General features: G+C 56.0%; 1 protein-coding gene across 5 annotated transcripts; it reads right to left on the bottom strand.

Moving 5' to 3' along the window:
• Positions 1 to 1223: 1223 nt before the first annotated feature.
• Positions 1224 to 20507, bottom strand: FRMD6 (FERM domain containing 6). Of its 5 annotated transcripts, none has more exons than XM_039705922.1 (15): positions 20351 to 20507; positions 18648 to 18766; positions 12383 to 12568; positions 11339 to 11429; positions 11132 to 11211; positions 10410 to 10486; positions 9195 to 9381; positions 8014 to 8169; positions 7407 to 7472; positions 7257 to 7325; positions 6413 to 6587; positions 4965 to 5300; positions 4759 to 4884; positions 3980 to 4071; positions 1224 to 3903 (listed from the first exon to the last, which is right to left on the bottom strand). In XM_039705922.1, the coding sequence occupies exons 3-15, from the start codon at positions 12479 to 12481 to the stop codon at positions 3619 to 3621; spliced, it is 1839 nt and encodes a 612-aa protein (XP_039561856.1). In that variant the 5' UTR covers positions 12482 to 12568; positions 18648 to 18766; positions 20351 to 20507; the 3' UTR covers positions 1224 to 3618. The 5 variants fall into 5 exon arrangements, with proteins under 5 accessions (XP_039561856.1, XP_039561852.1, XP_039561853.1 ...); XM_039705918.1 differs by having other exon boundaries at positions 11069 to 11211; XM_039705919.1 differs by having other exon boundaries at positions 11069 to 11211; positions 20347 to 20473.
• Positions 20508 to 21356: the final 849 nt, after the last annotated feature.

A 21356-nucleotide genomic window follows, 5' to 3' on the forward strand; every position in this document is an offset into this window, starting at 1 on the left:
TGGGTTGGAAGGGATCTTAAAGTTCATCCCATTCCACCCCTGCCATGGGCAGGGACACCTTCCACTGTCCCAGTTTGCTCCAACCTGGCCTTGGACACTTCCAGGGATCCAGGGGCAGCCAGAGCTGCTCTTGCAATTCCATTCCAGCTCCTCCATTCCCACCCTCCCAGCCAGGAATTCCTTCCCAATGTCCCACCCATCCCTGCCCTCTGGCAGTGGGAGCCATTCCCCCTTTTCCTGGCACTCCACACCCTCTCCCTGTGAGAGGATAAATCCACGGAGCATCAAGAGATGCTCCAGGAACTGGAAATGGGGACATGGAAAGGTTGTGGGTGTTGGTACCTTCCACAGTTTTCCTTGGCTGGAGGAAGGAGGTGCCAGGATCAGCAAACCTGGCCCAAAATCACATGGAAAAGAACTGGCCAATTATGTTCTGAGTTTAATTAGCACCAGTGGGAGATGGGAGGGTGGTCCTGGGGAAAGGATCACAAACCTTCCATCAGACACTGGAGAATCCACGTGTACCACCCAAAAACTCAGGATCCTGCTTGGAATCACATCCTGAACCAAGGCTGTGGAGCTTCCTCCCCTGGGGAAAACTCCCTGCTCCCAAATCCCCAAATCCCCAAATGCCCATCCCACTGTCCCCGAGGAGCAGAGGAGGGGTGAAAGGGAAGAGGAGGATGGGCTCACTCACCACACACCGAGTGCTGCCCATCCCCTGTGAGGTGAGGGCAGGATTGGGGTTCTGGGGGCTGGGACAGGCTCTGCCCCCCAGCCTCACAGTGAGGGGGTCACCTCTCCCTCCCCAAAATGAGGGGGTCACCCCTCCATCCCCAAAATGAGGGGGTCACCCCTCCATCCCACAGCTCCTGAAGGCTGGGGACCCCCCTGAGCATCCCACCAGGATCCCTACTATGGACACTCCATACTCCCACTTATTTCAGGAGCTCCCCCTCTGCCTCTTCCCAACTCCAGGGTGTTGGAACTGGCTGGAACTTCCACAAAAACCATGAGAAACCACCAAAAACCACCAAAACCCACCAAAAATCAGGACTGAAAGGCTCAGCCTACCCACTGCCCTGCCTGAGGCAGGAGTTGCCGGAACCTGAGCTGGGATCAGCGGAGCAGAGATCACAATAAATGCAAGGTTATCCTTAAATTCAGCCCTGCTCCACCTCCCCCTGAAGCCTGGGAGCATTTTACATCTCCAAGAGTCCAAGTGATGCAAACAACTGTCACTTTATTGTCACGTCCAGCCGTACTGCAAAAGGCACACAACAAACTTCATTGGTACAAAAGAATTTCGCTCCGGGGATTTTCGCTCGATTTCCCTTGAGTTTTCTTTTTTTATCTTTTTTTTTTTTTTTCCTTTTTTTTTTTTCCCTGCTCCTTTTGCAACACAGTCACTGGGCTCTCCCATCAGCCCTGACGGGAAAGATCCTTTCACAGAAAGGATTATTTTGTGCAGACAGACAGCTCCTTACTGCAGGGGGGACAGCCCCAAGGGCGGGAGGGCACGGCCACCTGGGGGAAAACTGGGAATAAATGGCACCTCTGTGTCCCCCTGCTCAAATGGCACCTCTGTGTCCCCCTGCTCCAGTGGCACCTCTGTGTCCCCCTGCTCCCTGGCACTGCTGCTGTTTGTAGGGACAAGCCCCATCCCAGCCCGTTCCCACCCCCATTGCTCCACCCCAAATCTGGATGCAGGGTAATGGGATGGGGCTGCCCCATTTCTCAGCAGTGCTGAGCATCTCTTGACACATTTTATCCCTTTTTTCCCTCCAGCTCTGTGTTTCTGCAGGGTCAGGGTCCCATGGGGAGCACCCAGGGGGTGGCAGAGGGGGGAAAAAGAGGCTGGGGATGAATTTGGGGGGTTTTCCTGCCTGTGCCAGCGTGGAAACTCACCCTGCTGGTGCACACACTGCAAACCCAGCTGGGGATGGGGGGCTGGACTCACAAACGCTATCCCAGCACCCACAGAGAGGGTTTTGGGGTCTTTGGGGGGGTGTTACCCAAACCAGGGTGGGGCACACAGCAGCATCCCCGTCCCCCAGCTGCCCTGTGTGGATTTTGGGAGATAAGGATGTTTAGGGACCACCATGCTGCCCTGCCAACATGGGATATTGACATTATTTTCCCATTAAACCCCTCGGGCAGGGCCAGATCAAGCTCTGGGGTGGGGGCACGGTGCCAGTGCCACAGTCCCACAGCAGCTCTCCCATCTCCCAACATCCCAAGAGATTTTGGGGTTTTTTTTTTGCACTGTGCCTATAGCTACTCTCCTTTTCTTTTGGTACCAGCTCCCATTTCTCAGCTCCCTCCCCCAACATTTCTTATAAAAATAAGATTGTGCTTATTTATAAAATAATTATAATTTTTTTTTGTTTGTTTTTTTAAGAAAAGCTTCCAGTTTAAAAAAAAAAAAAACAACAACAAAACGGTGGTGTATCAAAATATGGCAAAACTTTGGCTGTCAATGGCTAAACCCTAATTAAAAATATCCACTACAAAGGCATTGTGCTGTGATAATTAACTCTGCAATAGGCAAATATTCCACCTGGGCTGTCTGCCTTCCCTGGGACACACTCAGAAACCACCCTTGGATTTTCCTAGCACGTCACCATCATCCTCTGGCAGAATTTTTCCAGCTGTAAGACACCTAAGGACGCATGAGAAGCCTTGGGAAAAGAGAAGGGAAATGAGTGGGAAGAGCCACATGGACAAGGCAAGGATGCACATTCTCCTCGAGAGGAAAGTCTGTTTGCTCACCTTAGTGCTTAAGAAAAAAAAAATAGGATTGTTGCTAGAGTTCATGAAAGAAGAGTGGCAGATCCTTTGTATAAAAGATGTTTCAGAGCAGGAGTAAAATGCAAATGGGTCTGTAAGATCCAGACATATATAAACATACATACCTTGATATATTTATATATGTATTCTCTAGATATTCAATGTTTGGGATGCATTATTGCATTATACTTATAGAGGATTTATTTTTTTCCATCCTGCTTTGCTTTCTGGTTTTTGGGAGGGTAGGTTCTTTTTTTTTTTTTTTGGTTTCGGGGTTTTGCTCTCACAAAAAAAAAAAATAAAGAAAAAAAAAAGAGAAAAATATAAAAACAAGTTGCAAATGGCTCTGAGAGCTTCCAGCCATCATCCACCTGGCTGGGACTGCTGTGGCCTGACCTCCAGCACGTGTTTTTGGAAAAACTGGGCTCATGCTCTGCCCCAGGAGCTGCTGGCCATGCCTTCCTCCATGGAACATCACCAGGCCCGGAGATCCCTGGCTGGTTATTGCTTAATTCTCCCTTCCCATACTGGCCTTTAGGGTTATTTACATTTCTTTGGCTTGGCTTGAACACGACAGTCTGGCACTTTGCAGCCACCCCAGCGTCACCTGGGGGCAAGGAGGGGGAGAGAGGCCACCAGAAGACACAGGTGGGCTTCTGCCAGCTCCAGCTGAGCCGCGCTCCCGCCAGTCGCAGTAAGACAACTTGTGTTTGGCACAAACTCCTCTGGCATCCAGCCGGGGATGCCCATCCTGCCCCTCATGCAGCAGCACGGCGTGCAGGGAGCAGGGCAGGGCTGGGGCGAGGCGGCGCCGGAGCCTCCCCACGCTCACACCACGAACTCGGGCACCTCGTCGTGGGTCAGATCCAAGGAGAAATACTTGCTGGTTCTTTTCACGGGGAAGGCGTCCTGGATGTTGATGCACTGCTGGGCCAGGCAGCCGTTGCAGTAGAGCCCGTCCTCGTCCAGGCCGTGGGCGCAGCCGAAGGTGAAGCTCTGCGCCGTGTCCTGGCACAGGTTGGCCAGCTGCAAGAAGTCCTTCTGGTAGAGCCGGATGTCATCCAGGCTCAGGCTGTGCCGGTCTGTCGACGTCTTGGGTTTCCTGCACGTTGTCTGGGAGAAGCCAAGAGGATCAGGATCTGCCGGGGAGCCGAATTTGGGAATCCCAAAGCCCCCGTCCCCTCCTTACCTGGGGTAAGGAGTCGGTGCTCTGCCCCCGCAGCTTCACCACGGTCTCCGAGGAGCTGGAGGTGGAGGAGCTGATCTCCTTCACGATGAGCCCTGCACAAAGGAGGGCACAAAGGTTATTTTGGGGTGGCTCAGCTCTCTTGGGATCCACCCCTGCTGTCCATGGGGACAAGGGTTCCCTCAGCGCAGTGCGGTGCCTTCAGCCCAGCAGCTCCACCTGCAAACAGCCTGGCCTACACAGCATCCCAAATTTGCCCCAAAGTGGCGTCCAAAGCTGTCCCCAGGGAGCCTGGCATCCCCAAAGACCTCCCAGTAGCTGCAAGTGACTTTCTGGGTGCAGGCACAGCTCCAGAGATGATCATGGAGACCAACTGTGCACCAGCACTGCCAAGGTCACCACTGACCCCTGTCCCCAAGTGCCACATCCACACAGCTTTTAAATCCCTCCAGGGATGGGGGTTCCACCATTGTCCTGGGCAGCTGCGCCTGGGCTGGACAAACCTTTCTGTGAGGAAATCTTCCCTAAAATCCAACCAAACCTCCCCTGGCACAACTTGAGAGAGGTTCCTCTTTTCTTTACCCCATCTCTCCTACAACCCACTGAGTGAACAGTTTTTCCCAGCATCCCAAACAGACACCTCGGGCTAACTCTGCTCTGCCAAACACCAAAGAACCATGGAATGACCAGGCTGGGAAAGGACCTTAAAGACCATTTTTTCCCAGCTCCCAAAGGCGTGACTGGCACGGGGGGATTGGGAAGAGAAGCGGCCGCCACCTTACCCGAGTGCCCGTTGAACTTGCGGGACAGCAGCATGTCCTCGGTGATGTAGACGCACATGTCGGGGCTCACCTCCATCTCCCCAGCCTGCTCCAGCTCCCGCGGGTCATCCACCAGCATCTCAATTTCTGCAGGACACCAGCACACGGGACAAGTCAGCCGTGCCCCCTCAGAGCACCCTCCAAGCCCAGCCAAGGCGGCGCCTCACCGTCGTCCTGGGAATCCTCCTCCAGCCGGTCCTTCCCGCCGCTCTCCACGCCCGAGGTGTGGGAGCTGCCGTGGCTGGTCATGGAGCTGCAGGTCCTCAGCTTGCGGTGGGCGCCGGCGCCGGAGAAGCCATCCTCAGGCCCCATCTCCCGGGATTTGGGGTCGGCCTCGATGCCGGAGGTGTGGGAGCTGCTGTGGGAGGCGGTGGAGTGCCGCGACAGCCGCTTGTGCCGGATGCTGCCGGCGCTGCTGCCGCTGGCGCGCGAGCGCTTCTCCAGCTGCTCCATGTCCAGGTCCAGCGTGTCGCTGATGTAGGATTCCCGGTACTGCTTCTTCTCTGCACGGGGACACGGAGCCAGGGTCATCCCCACGACCCTCCCACAGTGCAAACTGGACCCCCCGGAAGGGGGCACACGGAGGAATTGTCACCCTGGCACACGGGGGAATTGTCACCCTGGCACACAGGGGAATTGTCACCCGAGCCCTGGCACAGCTGGAGATGGCTCTGTCCCGAGGAGGAGGGAGAAGGGGAGGAGGAGAGATGTGGAGGAAGAAGAGGAAGACAGAAAATAAGGAGGAGCAGGAAAAGAAGAAAATAAACGAGGAGGAAGAAGATGTGAATGAGAAGGAAGAAGACAAGGATGAGATGGAAGAAGATGAGGATGAGAAGGAAGAAGATGAGGATGAGAAGGAAAAAGATGAGATAAGGTGGAAGAAGATGAGGAAGAGGAGGAAGAGCAAGACGATGAAACCAGGTGGAAGAACATGAAGAGGAGGAGGAGCAAGACAATGAAACACGGTGGAAGAAGATGAGGAGAAAGAAGAGGAGAGGAAAGAGGAGAATAAGGAAGAGAAAGGAAGATGAGAAGGGGAAGGATGAGAAAGGAGCAAGAAGGAGGAGGGAGAGGAAGAGAAAGAAGAGGAAGAGGAGGAGGAAGAGAAGGGAGAGAAGGGAGAGAAGGGAGAGAAGGAAGAGAAGGAAGAGAAGGAAGAGAAGGAAGAGAAGAGTAGGATGAAGATGAGAAGGAGGAAGAAGATGAGGAGCACATAGAAGAAAAAGATGAGGAAGAAAACAAAAGAAGAGAATAAAGATGACAACAAGGAAGAAGATGAAGAGGACAAGAAAGAAAAATATGAAAAGGATGAAGAAAGAGGAAGAAGTTTAGGCAGAAGAGGAGGATGAAGAAGAGTAGGACAAGAAGAACAAATAAGAAAAGGAGGAAGAGGGGAAAGAGGGAGATGAGGAGGAGATAGAGAAGATGAGGAGAGGAAAGAACAGGAAGAAGAGCATGCTGGATGAGGGACACTGGGAAAGCCAGTGGAGCAGAAGCGGGACACCGGGCACGGCAGCAGGGCTCGCACCCATCCCTAATCGGAAGAACCAGCTGCTGTAGCAGTGCAAACACCCCGTGGGAGCCCCTCCTGCAGGACTGGGGCTGGGGCACCTACCCTCGTTCTCCTCCAGCCTGCGGACCTGGCGCAGCACGGGCTGCAGGTTCATGTAGAGCCGGTGGCTGCTGCTCAGCAGCTGCAGGAGGTGGCGCGAGCGCAGCGGGCAGCCCGTGTAGTAGATGAGCTTCCGGGCCGAGGGCAGCCCGTCAGGCAGGATCTCGAACTTCTTGCCCTGCGTGGGACAAGGGAGGTGTGAGCCCCAAAGAGGGGAAGGCTGCAGCTCTCACCCAGCCCTGCTGCAGCTCCTCAGTAACCCCTGGGGTTGTCACTGCCTGATGCCGGCGGCGCAAACGCGTCCCACATCCACGCCCAGGGGATGCCCTGCCTGGGGATGGTGGAATCACTGAGGGGTTTGGGTGGAAGGACATTAAAGAGCACCTAGTCCAACCTCTTTCCACCTTCCACTGTCCCAGGATGCCCCAAGCCCTGTCCAGCCTGGCCAGGGACACTTCCAGGGATCCAGGGGCAGCCACAGCTCCTCTAAACACCCAGGGCCTCCTCACCCTCACAGGGAACAATTCCTTCCCAAAATCCCACCCATCCCTGCCCTCTGGCAGTGGGAGCCATTCCCTGGCTCCTGTCCCTCCATGCCTTGTCCCAGTCCCTCTGCAGCTCTCCTGGAGCCCCTTCAGGCCCTGCCAGGGGCTCTGAGCTCTCCCTGGAGCCTTCTCCTCTCCAGGGAAACATTCCCAGCTCTCCCAGCCTGGCTCCATAGGAAATGGTGCTCCAGCCCATGGAGCATCTCCGTGGCTTTCTGTGGAGCTGCTCCAAGAGCTCCATGTCCTTCCTGTGCTGAGGACCCTGGAGCTGGAAGTGCTCCAGTGGAGATGGTGGCACTCACCACAAACACCAGTTTCCCCACGTTTGTCCACGGGAAGTCGTAGAGCAGCTGCTTTTCCTCATCCAGGTTCTGCCAAAAGAGGAGAGGGAGCCATGGCTGAGGATTCAGGCAGGGGCATGGCTGAGCTGAGCCATCACCTTCATTACCTACCTGGAAAATCTGGATGCCCCGTGTTGTCAGCCCCAGAGTCAGGGAGGCTTCCACTTCCCTTTTGTCCTAAGGGGGAAAAAAATGCTTTTAAATACACAATTTGCAGCATGAAGTGGATAAATCCACCCCACCTCAGCCCAGGGATCCTCCCACAATCACCCCAGTCACCATTCCATGATTAATGTGCCAAATTAAAAAGGCAAAGTGACTTTGGATACAGGCAGAGAGTGACAGGATAAGGGGGAATGCTTTTGAATTACAAGAGAAGAGATTTAGATTAGATGTGGGGAAGAAATTATCCTTGTGAGAGTGGTGAGGTCCTGGCACAGGGTGCCCAGAGAAGCTGTGGCTGCACCTGGATCCCTGGCAGTGCCCAAGGCCAGGCTGGAGCACCCTGGGACAGTGGAAGGTGACCCTGCCCATGGCTGGGGGTGGAACTGGATGAGCTTTAAGCTCCCTCCCAACCCAAACCATTCTGAGAGTCAAATAAAACACCCCATGCTCCTACAACAAACAAACTGCTTTGTTCCCAGGAGAGAAAAAACCAGCATGTGTTTCTCAGGCAGGGCATTCCCAAAATTCAGATGCCAACAGCCACAGGGCTCACCTTGTACAGCCTGTAGTAGTGCACGGCCACGTCGTCCAGCCTGACTGCCTCCTTGATGTACTTGAGATGGGCTTCTGAGGCTGTCAGGGCAAACTGGTCCTTGTGCATGTTGGGGACGTGCTTCAGGATGTAATCCTTGCCCCTCTTGGCAACCACCTGCGTGGAGGGGGAGAGAAGCTTGTCCAGTTGCCCGGTGTTGGCCCCTGGGAGTGGTGCTTTCAAGGGAAAAGGGCAAATTGGAGCTTTGTTCCAGGCATCTCCAAGCAAAAATAAAGTCATTACAGCAGCCAGTGACTTCTTGCCAGCAGGATTTCCCGCTGGGAAGCGTGCTCCATGTGGCCATTCCATGGTGACCCCTGTGCTGGGGCAGGGGGAGTCACACATGGGCTCCCTGCATGGCTGGGGACACGGGGCCAGGCCGCCTCCTCAGTGACGTGTGTGAAAAAAGGAGAAGCAGGCAGATTTTGGGCCAAAACCAAGAAGAGAGGTTGGCAAGGAGAAGAAAAGGCACCAGGGAGAGCTTCAAGCACCTGAAGGGACTACAGGAGAGCTGGAGAGGGGCTTGGGACAAGGGATGGAGGGACAGGACACAGGGAATGACAAAACCAAGAAGAGAGGTCGGCACAAGGAGAAGAAAAGGCACCAGGGAGAGCTTCAAGCACCTGAAGGGACTACAGGAGAGCTGGAGAGGGGCTTGGGACAAGGGATGGAGGGACAGGACACAGGGAATGGCTTCCCACTGCCAGAGGGCAGGGATGGATGGGATATTGGGAAGAAATTCTTCCCTGTGAGGGTGGTGAGGCCCTGGCACCGGGTGCCCAGAGCAGCTGTGGCTGCCCCTGGATCCCTGGCAGTGCCCAAGGCCAGGCTGGACAGGGCTTGGAGCAGCCTGGGATGGGGGAAGGTGTCCCTGCCATGGCAGGGAGTGGACCTGGATGATTTTTAAGGTCCCTCCAATTCCCAAACCATTCTGGGATTCTGTGCCACCAGTCCCCAGAGGGCTGCACCTGAAGCCTGCAGAGAATGCCTCAGGAGCACCCCTGCAGCTCACAGGGAATTCCCCAGCAGCCCCAGCCCGCAGCTATTCCACCCCCACGGCTGTCCCAGGTTACTCACAGCCAGGACTAACCCGGGATGCAGGGAGAGGAGCCCAGAGCAGGGAGCACAGCAGGATGTCTTACCCAGGCAGGGAAATAGGCCTCGGGCTCGAAGTATTTCCCGTAGTGCTTGTTCCTCTTGAAGTCCCCCAGGTCGGCTTGGAGGGCGAAGGCAGTGAGCAGGAAATAGGCTTCTTCCCTCAGCACACACTGGGAGTGCAGCACCTGCTTCCTCAGGTGCCAGTAGTAGTAGTACCGAGCTGTCCTGTCACTGGGGGGGACAGGGGACACAGGGAGGAGTGAACAGCCAGGGGACGCCCGCTGGGAAGCCCTCACCAAAGGGGTTTGTTCCCTCTTCCCTATTTGTTAAAATTCTGCAAAGGTGCAGCTGCTGCACCAGGCAGGTGGAGTAACGCCCTCAAAAAGTGTCCCCAAAGCCCTGGGAATCGTTTCAGCCCCAAAGCAGGAGCTGCAGCTCCCACCCAGCCGTGGGTAAGTTCAAATCAGGCTGTGCCAAACCCCTAAACACATCATCCCCTGTGGCATTCACATTTTCTGAAAAAGATCCCTTTGCCCAGGATTTTGCTCCTGGGAAGCTGAGAAGCCTCAGAGAGAAAGGAAAACAATAATTATCTGATTTGCTTCTCCTGTGTTTTGCTTGTCTGGAAAGTGGTTGGAGATTGTTTGTTCACATTTTCTGAAAAAAATCCCTTTGCCCAGGATTTTGCTCCTGGGAAGCTGAGAAGCCTCAGAGAGAAAGGAAAACAATAATTATCTGATTTGCTTCTCCTGTGTTTTGCTTGTCTGGAATGTGGTTGGAGATTGTTTGCCCACGGGTGATTGTTTCACTGGATTCTGGTGTGAGTGTTTTGACTCTTAGTGGTTGGAGATTGTTTGCCCATGGGTGATTGTTTCACTGGATTCTGGTGTGAGTTGTGTTTTAACTCTTTGGGCAATCTGTGCCAAACTGTGTCGGGACTCTGGAGAGAGTCACAAGTTTTCATTATTATCTTTTGAGCCTTTTCTAAGTATCCTTTCTGTATTCTTTAGTTTAGTATAGTATTCATTAATATAATATAGTATAATAAATAATAAATTATCCTTCTGACTCAGATTCATCATTCCTCCCTTCGTCTGCGGGCAACCCAAATACAACAATCCCCACCCCCAAAAGGCTTTGGCTGGGGCAGTGCCCCCACCTGCCCCTGTGAGAAAGCTCCCAGCACCCAGCCAGAAGCAGCCCCAGTTTTTGGGCTGCCCCAGCAGCCCAGGGCAGCCCGGGCAGGGGATGTGCCCTACCTGATGAGCCGCCCGTTCTCCACGTAGTACTGCACTCGGAAGTGGATGATCATGGGGGGGCCAAACTGGTCGATGCCCTGGAATGGAGGAGGTTTTCAGGAATCCCATGGGGGTCCCAGCATCACACCCCAGCCCCTCAGCTCAGCTCTCTGGGGTCATGTCTGCCACAGCCACCCCTTGCCCCCCACGGCACTGGTGGCATTTTTGTTCCTCAGTTAAGAGTTTGGCGCCCATTTTTCCACATAAAATGCTGGAAATGAAGGGGATTTGGATTTTAAAAGGCTGGGTGTGACAAGCCCAGGAGTTCTGCAACACCTCACTGCTGTTCTCCCTCTCCCAGACCAGCATCCACCAGCACTCGAGCCTGGACACCACCCCCTGAGCACTGAAAGAGTGAAAAGGTGCTTTGGGGAGAAAAAACCCAAATTGATTTCAGAATTTGAAAGAAGGGACCTCAAAAATTCTGCAGAAGGATAAGGGAGAAAAAAAAACCCCCAGAGCTCCAGGGACAGAGCATGGAGGACGCACCCCCAGCTGGGACACGTGCTGGCACTTAGAGTGACAACCCCAGGGATGCGATTTTGCACATCCACCCCCCAGCCCCACACTGACCAAATCCCCCCCAGCCCTTGGCAGCATTCCCGGGTCCTGGAAGTGACCTGTGACGGGGACAGAGGTGGCCTTACTGCCGTCAGCTCTCCATGCAAGACCTCACCGCTGACCTTGCTGGCCTCCTTCTTCCACTCCTTGGGGCAGTACTTGTACAGTTTCTGGGCCAGGTCCATGTACACATGCTCATTGTCTGCGAGGGACAGAGGTGGCATCAGCATCCCCAGGTGTCCCCTGCCTCCCACCGTGAGGGGGGATGGGGAATTGTGACCTCCTCCTCACCAAAAGTGTTCATTTTCACACCTAAGCCCCTGACTTACTCTGGATGACGCTGAGCCCGAAGAGGTGACAATCCTTCAGCCTCAGGAGGTCACACACCTGCACCAGTAACTCTTGGCACAAAATCTTCACCTGTTAAAAAAATCCCCTTAAATGAGCCCTGGATGTGTCTGTGCCCACCAAACCCCTCGGCAGGACCCCGAGCAGGGTGGGGGGTGACAGGATGGGCTGTGGGGCTCAGCTGTGGTCCCAAAGCCTGCACCAGAGCTCTGCCAGGGGTGGGATGCTCAGAGGACCTCGAGAGCAGCAGGTGGTGGAGGAACCCAGCACTGGGGAGATGTTCTGGGGGCAGAAATCAGAATATTCACACTCTCATTCCACCCCATGGACACCTTCCACCATCCCAGGTTGCTCCAAGCCATCCAGCCTGGCTTTGGACACTTCCAGGGATGGAGCAGCCACAGCTTCTGTGGGAAACCTGTGCCAGGGCCTGCCAACCTTCCTAGGCACGGATTTATTCCTATTATCTAATCTAAATCTTTCCTCTTTAAGTTTAAAACCATTCCCCTTATCCTATCATTATCCGCCTCTTTCCAAACCTCTCTCCATCCTTTTTTATAAGCTCCCTTTAAGCCCTGAAAGGAATTTCAACATTTTCATTACTCAAAAGCAACATTGGGTGGGGGTGAATTAAAAAAAACAGAAACAAAAAGTGGGGGAATTTCACATTCAATGCTCCATCCCAACCAGAGCCAAAGCCCCTCCTGTTTATCCCCTGGGCTGGAGGAGGCTGGGGAGCCATCCAGAAGGGATCAGGGGAGTGATGGGGCTCGTGCCATGCCGAGGGGTGCCAAGCAGCAGCTCACCCTCCCCAAACCCCCTGATGCCAGCACCACATCGACCAAGGAGACTCAGGAGAGCACAAAACACCACTGCACCCTCCAGGGGAATAACTCATGAGCATCTCCCCGGCAGGGCGAGGCCAGGCAGGCTCCAAACCAAACCCAGGAGCAAACCCAGGGCGTGCAAACCCAACCCGGGGTGGGGTGAGGGGGATGTCACGCTCGGGAGGGGCCGCTGCTCACGTTGATGATGATGTTGAGGGAGTCGTCGTTGGGGAGGAAGATGCACACGCTGCGCCGGTCCTGCATGACTCTGTTGTTGTGGAAAGGCAGCTTGTTCATCGTGCTCTGGCCAGGGGGCTCGGGGGGGCTGCTGGGGGGCACCTCACCGGCGGGCCGGGGCGGCCTCGGGCTCTGCGGGTGCCATCCCTGTGGGAAAAAAAAGGGGGATGAGCCCTGGGCACGGCACCCCCAGCTCCGCAGATGCATCCCCCATCCTTCCCACCCGCCAGCGTGCCCCCACACGGGGTGGGCTCGTGGTTGGGGTGTCCCCCAAAACCCCTGAGCACACCCCACCCCACCACAGACACCCCCATGGTTTTTGGCCCAGCCCCAAAAACCGGAGCCAGCAGTTTGATTCTCCCGGCTCGGGTTCAGAAAAACCTTCAGGAAAGGCTTTTCTGGCATAATTTAAATAAACAGAAGTTTATCCTCTGGGAATAACCCAGTTGGGCCAGTAAGGAGCGGTGCTGGAAGTGGGAGGTTTCCCTGCCAGCCATGAAAAGGAAAAGGAAAAGGAAAAGGAAAAGGAAAAGGAAAAGGAAAAGGAAAAGGAAAAGGAAAAGGAAAAGGAAAAGGAAAAGGAAAAGGAAGGAAATGCTGTGGGGTCTCCTAAGAGGATCCCCAGATCATCCTTCCCCCCAGTTCTGACTCTACTCAACCATCCAAGCACCAGCAGGGATTTGCAGATTGGCACTGCCATTCATAGCCAACAAATCCATCCTAACACTGACCCCAGGAAATTCTCATTTCCGAGGGTGAATATTCCCAAAGCACTTTTCACCCCGCCATCCACGAGGACACGAATTCCCACGTGACACCACGAGGAAGGACTTTAAACTCCGACCCAGTTCAGCCCTTTCCTAGCCCAGATTTACGCTGGCACCCGGACAGCAGAGTGTCTCCCTCGTCACCAAATATTTGCTTTGGTCTAAATGGAAGCGCCTTTGGCTTCCGAAAGCCTGGAATTCCTGCAGCAGCTCGGGGGGGAAAGTGCCCTGAGGTGACTTTTTGTTGGTGGTTCCTGGGGTTTTGCAGAAGTTGGGAAACCCGGAGGTGATGCTTTCCCATGGCCAGGGCACTCTGGGACTGCAGCACAGAGGCTCATGGATCCTGGATCCCAAATGTGCATCGCATCCATGCACTGCATTCGTGCCTTGGGATGGTGAATGGTGGCCATGTATTGCACCCATGCATTGCATGCCTGTGTCCTGGCCATGCATTGCACCTGCACATTGCACCCATGCATCGTGCTGATGTATCACAGATTTTCTGTGTTGCATCTGTGTGGATCGTGGCCCTTCACTGCACCCATGCATTGTGGCATCCATGCATTGAGCTGGAACATTGTGGCACCTGTGCACTGCATCCATGCAGTACAGAAATGCATCCTGGCCATGCAATGCACCTACACATTGCACCCATGCATTGTGGCACCCGTGCATTGAGCTGGAACATCATGGCCCCAATGCATTGCACCCATGCATTGCAGCACTGCATTGTGGCATCCATAAATTGTGCAGGAGCCTCATGGCGCCCATGCATTGCATCCATGCATTGCATCCATGCATTGCACCCACACATTGCCCCCACGCGTTGTGGCACCCATGCATTGAGCTGGAGCACCACGGCACCCATGCAGTGCGTCCCTGCAGCACAGCTCTGCGCCGTGGCCGTGCCTGGCACCTCTCCGTGGTACCCACGCTCTGAGGCCGTGCCCGATCCCGACGGGAGCCGGGTTGGTTTTGGGGCTCACTGAAGATCCCGGCGCGCACGGAGCGGGGCTGAAGGACTTTGGCACTCCTGGCCCGGCCGTGATGTGACTTGTGTGGGCTGGGCTGGGCTGGGCTGGGGAGGGGCCGTGTTCCCGGCAAAGCAGCCGCGTCCCGGGGCTCCTGCAGCCCCCTCCGTGTCCTGCTCCCACCCACAGGGCTCCTCAAGCCCCAGGGGTGCGCGAGAGCTTCTTCCCGTGGCAGCTCCGGGGGCTGCAGCTGGATCAAAATTCCAGCCACGGGCAGCACCCACTGCTGAGCTACTGGAGAATCATCACTGGGGTTCTCCCCCCAGCATGGGCAGGGACACCTTCCACTGTCCCAGGGAGCTCCAAATCCTGTCCAACATGGAAAACTTCCAAGGATGGGGCAGCCTCAGCTTCCTCAGCAGCCTGTGCCAGGGCCTCTCCTCCCTCACAGCCAAGAATTCCTTCCCAATATCCCAACTAACCCTGCCCTCTGCCAGTTTTAAACCATTCCCTCTTGTCCTGTCCCTCTCTGGCACTCTGGGGCTGCTCATCCCCACACAAGTCCCTGCATTTCCTCCTCCTCTTGCAGCCTGGATTGATCCCAGAGCACCGGGGATTAAACCACACGAGCTGGCGTCAGCAGAGCACGGACATGGGAGAGGAAAAAAACCACCCAACCCCAAACCGTATATTTGGGTATTTGTATAGAAAACATCCCAGCTCCTGCTGATGGATGTGAACATTCCATCAGCCCACCACACAGGGATGGTCCCTCCTCAGTTCCAGGTGCTTCCCGGGGGCTCTGGCGGCCCTGGGAGCTGCAGGGATTCAGCAGGGGACACACAAAGCCCTTTCCAGGGTGCTGTGCCTGCAGCAGCCCCGGCCAGACGCCGGGAAATTCTTTCCAAGCATCTGCTGCTCATTCCCACAATGTGGGCTTTGATTCCCTGGGACCCCGCGCTGCTGCCCTTGCCGAGTCACTGCTGCTCCAGAGGAAGTGTTGATAGGAGGCACAAACATGGAAGCATGGAATGGTTTGGGTTGGAAAGGACATTTAAAGATCTAGCCCAAACTTCCAGGCTCCAAGCTGGAAAGATCCTGGATTGGAGGGAGAGCACCCCTGGACTGCCCCGCAGCACACGGGGTGACAAAAATCACCCCACACTCCAACAGGAACCTCCGCCCCAGGCAGCCTTCCAAAGGGTTTTCCATCCAAAGTCAGCTGGAAAAAACACTGGGAGTGAGGACTTGGGCATGGATCAGCAGAGGGAGGAGATCCAGGTCTTCCAGCCATGTTTTCCCTGCTATGGGGAAAAGAGCAATAAAACTCCACAGGAAGGCACTGCAAAGTGCTCGTGACTCCAGAGTTGAGAAAATTCCTCGATCCACTGTGTTTTCCAGGCCCAGGCTGCTGGAATATTGTCTCCCCCCTGCGCTGATGCCATGGGATAAATCCCGTGCAAAGCTCCTCTGCAAAGAAAACATCCCGCAAAAAACCCAGGAAAAGCAGGCGGGGCTGGCGCTGCTGACTCGGCGAGGGATTTGTTCATCCCGGGGTCCTGCAAACACATCCGAGGGCAGGCAGAGCCTGGGATTGGTTCACATGGAGGTGCTGGAGCAGGATCTCGTCAGAAATAGAAATTTGGATGTAATTCCAGGGTGGGGATTGAACACGGTTTGAACTTGCTGGCTGAGGTGGGGTTTTCTTCCAGATTCCGTGCGTGTGAAGCGAGGCTGGGTGGATGGGCAGCGTTTTTCCCTCTCCGTGGATTGAAATGGATTCAAAAGAAGCACATGAGTCTCCATCCTCGTGGGTTTGGGGCAGCTTTGTCCCTCTGTGGTACCCACCAGACATCCCAGTGCCCCCCGTTCAATCCAGCCTCCAGGCAGATCCTGTCCATTTCTCCATCAACCAAATCCACCCCTCCTTGCCAAAATATCTGCTTTTCAAAAAAATGCAGCCCTATCAGACATTGCCATCCCTGGAGGAATTTAACAACCGTGTGGGGACACAGGTGAGTGGTGGCCTTGGCAGTGCTGGGGGAATGGTTGATCACAACCCTAGAGATCTTTCCCAGCCTAAAAACCTCCACGATTCCCTGATTCTAAGCCACCTCCAGGCTTTTGTTGCAGCCCTCCTGAAGCACCCCAGGGGCGAGGGAAGGGATCCAGGCCAGGACCCACACGTAGGCAGGGGCCATCCCGCAGCCAGAGGCTGCCCGGAGCGCGGGGCGAGATGGGAAGATGAATTCACAGGGCAGGAATTTCTTGTTTTGGAGAGTCTGGAGTGGGTCTCACCCCACATCACAGGCACAGGTATGCACAGAGCTGTTATTACAAGTTTTAGGGCCGTCCCTTAATGCAGCTTCTCTGAACCCAAAACCCAGATTTAATTCCTGCTTGTGGTTGCCCCGTAATTAAAATCGTCTCCAATTCTTCATGAACTCAACAGTTTCCTCCTAATGAAGAGAGGCAGATGAAAGAGACCTTCACTGGGAAAAAGGACTCGGTTATAAATATTCCATTACTTCATCCACCACAAAAGCTATTTGGATGCTGGAAACAGCCTGGGCAGCCAGGGGCCAGCCCCCACCAGCCTCAGCAGATGCCCCCGAGTGCTGGGGGTACCCAAAAAGCCTCTCCAAGGAAAATTCCTCCAGGAGCTCGCCTGTCTCCACTTCTTCAACATTCTTCCTCTTCCTCATCCTCCTCCCCCTTGGTTACAGCAGTGGGCAGGAATGGCTGGCCATGTGGATCATCCTAAAAAATGGGATGATGTCCCCTCCTGCTGGGGATGAGCCCCATGGGACATCAATCACATTCCAAGGGGAAACACAGGCTGAGCCACAGCAGCTCAGGAAGCTGCTGCCCTGCCTATCCTCGTCATGCACGGAGCAGAATCCAGCCTGGAAGGGCTGATTTTCCATCCAGCCCACAGCAGAGCCACTCCAGGCCTCTTCATTCCCTGACTTGGGAGCACTAAAATATAAATAAAGCGTCCCTGCCTCGGCCAGGGATGGACACAGAGGTGGATTTCCCCTGGCAAGGGCTCCAGGGAGGGGAGGGACAACGCCTGCTCTTCCTCTTCCCTCCTCTGCTCCAGAACCAGCCCCTTCCAGCAGATTTCCTTCCAGGAAACTTTGCCTGAGCCCTTGGGATTAGAACAATGTCCAGACTGGGTTGGAGAGGGCTGTGCTCAGGGCAGCCCAGCTCTCCCATCCAGCTCCAGAGCTTGTCCCACAGCATTCCCAGGCATTTTAGGAACCATCCCCCAGCACCAAAGCTCCCAGAGCTCTGATCCCACTCCCAGGATGACAGGCATCACTCCCAAGGCTGCACATGGATGTGGAGCACTGCCTTTGCTCCCCTCTCCGTGGGCAGGCTGCAGCCCACACCAGCAGCAGCTGCCATAAATCCCTTGGGATTTGGCTGCGGGATCCCTGGACCACAAAGCAGCCCCAAGGGCCAGAGTCACCATCCCAAACCCCTGCACCACAGAAAGCACAGCCCTGAGTCTCCAAACCACGGAGCTCCCTGTTTAGAAATTAAAGTCATATTTTAAATCTAATTAACAATAGAATGTTAAATAATTAATAATGCCACGTAAATATTAATATTAATAATACGCAATGATGAATGTTTACATTATTTTCTATAACAACACACCCCCAAGATGCTCTGACCCTGGGTAAACCCTTCCTTCCCAGTAGGAGGCACTTTTGGGGAGCCCCATTCCCAATATTCCGCTCACAGGCTCCTCGACATGGGATTGGTGCCCAAACCCATTCCCACTCTGGGGAATGTGCAGTGCTTGCTGCACATGGAGGGGGAAAAACGGGATGCAAAGTGCTCTGCAGGCACACAAGAACCCAAAAACCAGCTCCATATTATGCCAAAATAGTCAAATCCATGCCTGGACTATCCGGAGCTCCTGCTGCCCTCTGTGGCGTCCTCGCCTCCAGCTCCAAATCCAGCAAAACAAAGCCAAACCAAGTTCCTGATTTTTTTAATCCTGGGGCGGGCAGAGGGAGATTTGTCTTCCCTCAGCAGCGCCGCTCTCCAGTTTTCCAGCTGGGAAAGCTCCTCAGCCACAGCCTCCATCAACTTCCCTGCCCCGGCCACAGTCAGGGAAAGCTTTTTGGGAAAAATATCCAAAGCCCACTTTTCAGTCAAGGGGGGAAGAAAAAGCAGCATAAAACTCAATTAAGGAGCAGGCAGATATTTTAACCAGCGCCATGGTTTGTGTACTCCATCTGGAGTCCAAAGGCTGCCGGGTTTTTTTTTTAGCAGGAGGGAACTGACATCATCTTAATTTCAAATTCCCATTTATTTTTACATCTGGTCTGAATTAATCTTTCTCAGCGTCCTGACTTTCATGTAATGGAATAATTGCTTACAGACTCGGGGTTTAAAGAGCCTGAATAAACCCAGTTTAAACAAAAAAAAAGAAAGAAACCCCTTTTAAAACCGATAGTAAAAATCCAGTACCTAGAACCAAACTCCAATATGCCTTCGGGATTGGGAATTTTAAACGGAACATCTCTTTCAGGCAAGAGAGCTCGAATTAATCCCAGCTCTATCCAAGACTCGGAGAGGGAGAGCGAGCCCTGTGGAAAAACACCAACACAAACCAGCCCAGAATTAGGCAGAGCAGCAAAGCTCCATCGGTGCCACGCGGAAGCAGCTCTGGAAAAGCAGAGTTTGGCTTAGAGGGAAGAACACCCTGATGGCCAGAGAGGCACTGGCCACGAGCAGGAAGAGGAGGATTCGGGAATGGGAGGCGGCAGAAAGGTGGCAGGGGGCCAGGGGCATGGCAGGGTCGGGATGTGCCTCGCTCCCACGGGCGAGTCAAAGGACACAGGGACACCAAGGACGGTCCTGGGAAAGCTCAGCCCAGTGTCCCTGCTGCCACGAGGGCAGCGGGTCAGATAAAGGCTTGGGACAGCGTGGATTTATCCTGGCTGCTTCCAGAACGTGTCAGGGACAGGCGTTCCCGGTGGGAAACGCAGAGGGCCATCAGTGACACCAGCAGGGAGCAGCTCCACGGGGTGGGGGGCACCCGAGGGTGAGGGGAACCCGGGGACAACGGGGTCCCACAGGTGGCTGTGACCCAGGGACAGGAGGACCCGGGGATGAGAGGATCACAGGTACGGGAACCAAGAGATGGCTGAGGGGACCTGTGGGTCACCATGAGCCACAGGAAAGAGCTGGCACAGGCAAGAGGAGCCAGGGTGAGGGGACCCACTGGGGATGTGTGACCCAGGGGTGAGGGGACAGCTGGGGGAGCGTGGCCCAGGGACAAAGGGACCCGTGGGCAAGTGTGACCCAGGGACAAAGGGACCCGTGGGCAAGTGTGACCCAGGGACAAAGGGACCCGTGGGCAAGTGTGGCCCAGGGACAAAGGGACCTGTGGGCACCTGTGAGCCAGGCATGAGGGGACCTGTGGGCGAGGGCACCCGGGGGTGAGTGTCACCCACGAGCAAGGGGTGTCATGGGTGAAGTGACCCGTGGGCGAGTGCAGCCCAGGGACAAGGGGACCAACAGGCAACTGTGAACCAGGAACGAGGGGACCCGTGCGTGACAGCGACCCACAGGTGACAGGACCTGTGGGTGAGCGTGACCTGAAAGCAAGGGGTCCCATGGGTGAGGGGACCTGTGGGTGAGTGCCATGCAGGGAAAAGGGTCCCAAGGGGGAGTGAGACCTGTGGGTGAGGGGACGCGGCGGCGCACGGGTGAGCGAGACCCAGGGGCGAGTGTGACCCAGGGACAGGGGTCCCGCGGATGTGGGGACGAGTGTGACCCAGGGACAGGGTCCCGCGGATGTGGGGTCCCGTGGGCGAGCGCGCCCATGGCCGGAGCGGGTCCGGGTGGCCGTGGCGGTGTCGCGGCGGTGTGGCGGCCGTCGGGGGCCGTGGGGGGGCTCCGGCGGAGCCGCAGCTCCCGCGGGCGGGCGGAGGAAATGACTCGCATTCCTGCAGCCGGGGCCGCTCGCACCGCTCCGGCTCCAACTCGCCCCCGAGCGCAACAAGCGGCCGCGCCGGGCCCACCCGCGGGGGCGAGCCGAGCCGAGCCGAGCCGGGCCGGGCTGAGCCGAAGCGAGCGGAACCGGGCTGAGCCGAGCCGAGCCGGGCTGAGCCGAGCCGGGCTGAGCCGAGCGGGAGCGCGGTGCGGGGCGCCGGGCACGCACCTACCTGCGGCTGCGGGAGCGCGCTGCGTGCCAGCCGTGCCGAACCGAGCCGAGCCGTGCCGTGCCGACCCCCGCCGTGCCGAGCCGAGCCGAGCCGTGCCGAGCCCAGCCCAGCCCATCCCGCCGCCCCCGCCCCTTCCCGGGCCGCCCCGCACCGCCCCGAGCGGCACCGGCGCCGCCTCCCGCCCCGGCGCCGTGCCCGGGACAGCGGGGAGAGGGTCGGGAGCGGGCTGGCCCCGGGCTCCAGAGGCGAGTGGTGGCCCCGGAGGAGCCGTGGGGAGCCGCCACGGCGCCCACGGAGGGATCTGGGAAGAGGCTGAGCGTGGCATCCCCTGGGAGGGCACACGGGCACCGGGGATGGAGGCAGCGAAGGTGCCCGGGAGCGGAGCGCAGCATCCTTCGGCGGGAGCGCGGCCGGAGGAGGCTCCGAGCGCTGGGAGAGCTCCCGGTGTCCAGCCTGGATTCACCTTACAGCCACTTCCAGTGGGGCTCCAAGAAAACTGGGGAGGGAGTTTGGATAAGGGGGAATGGCTCCCACTGCCAGAGGGCAGGGATGGATGGGATATTGGGGAGGAATACTTCCCTGCGAGGGTGGGCAGGCCCTGGCACAGGGTGCCCAGAGCAGCTGTGGCCAGCCATGGATCCCTGGAAGTGCCCAAGGCCAGGTTGGGGGGGTTTGGAGCAGCATGGGATGGTGGAAGGTGTCCCTGCCCATGGCAGGGGTTGGAACGAGATGTTTTTTAAAATCTCTTCTAATCCAAACAACCCTGGGTTTCTATGATCTCCCTCACATGTTCTCTGGGGGGGTCCCAACACCCTTGTATAGAGGACCCCCCACACCCATCCCAGTATGCCCAGCCCTGGGAGATCATAGAATCCCAGTTCTTAGCGTTCAGGTTGAGGCGGGAGCAGAATCAAACCCCATTCCCATGACATCCCCCACTAGCAGCTGGCTGCGGGTGAGTGGGGCTCACAGGTGTGAGGCCTGGCCACCCCCTGGAGCTGCTGCA

This window comes from Passer montanus, unplaced genomic scaffold (assembly GCF_014805655.1).
Source record: "Passer montanus isolate IOZ18808 unplaced genomic scaffold, ASM1480565v1 scaffold189, whole genome shotgun sequence".
Lineage (NCBI taxonomy): Eukaryota > Metazoa > Chordata > Aves > Passeriformes > Passeridae > Passer > Passer montanus.

Coding starts and splice junctions, on each gene's coding strand:
- FRMD6 (XM_039705918.1), bottom strand. CDS start 12,481: ATGAACAAGCTGCCTTTCCACAACAACAGAGTCATGCAGGACCGGCGC. Junction 9,382..10,409: donor GAGAACGGGCGGCTCATCAG/GTAGGGCACATC, acceptor TGTCCCCCCCAG/TGACAGGACAGCTCGGTACT. Junction 5,301..6,412: donor CAGGCTGGAGGAGAACGAGG/GTAGGTGCCCCA, acceptor GTCCCCGTGCAG/AGAAGAAGCAGTACCGGGAA.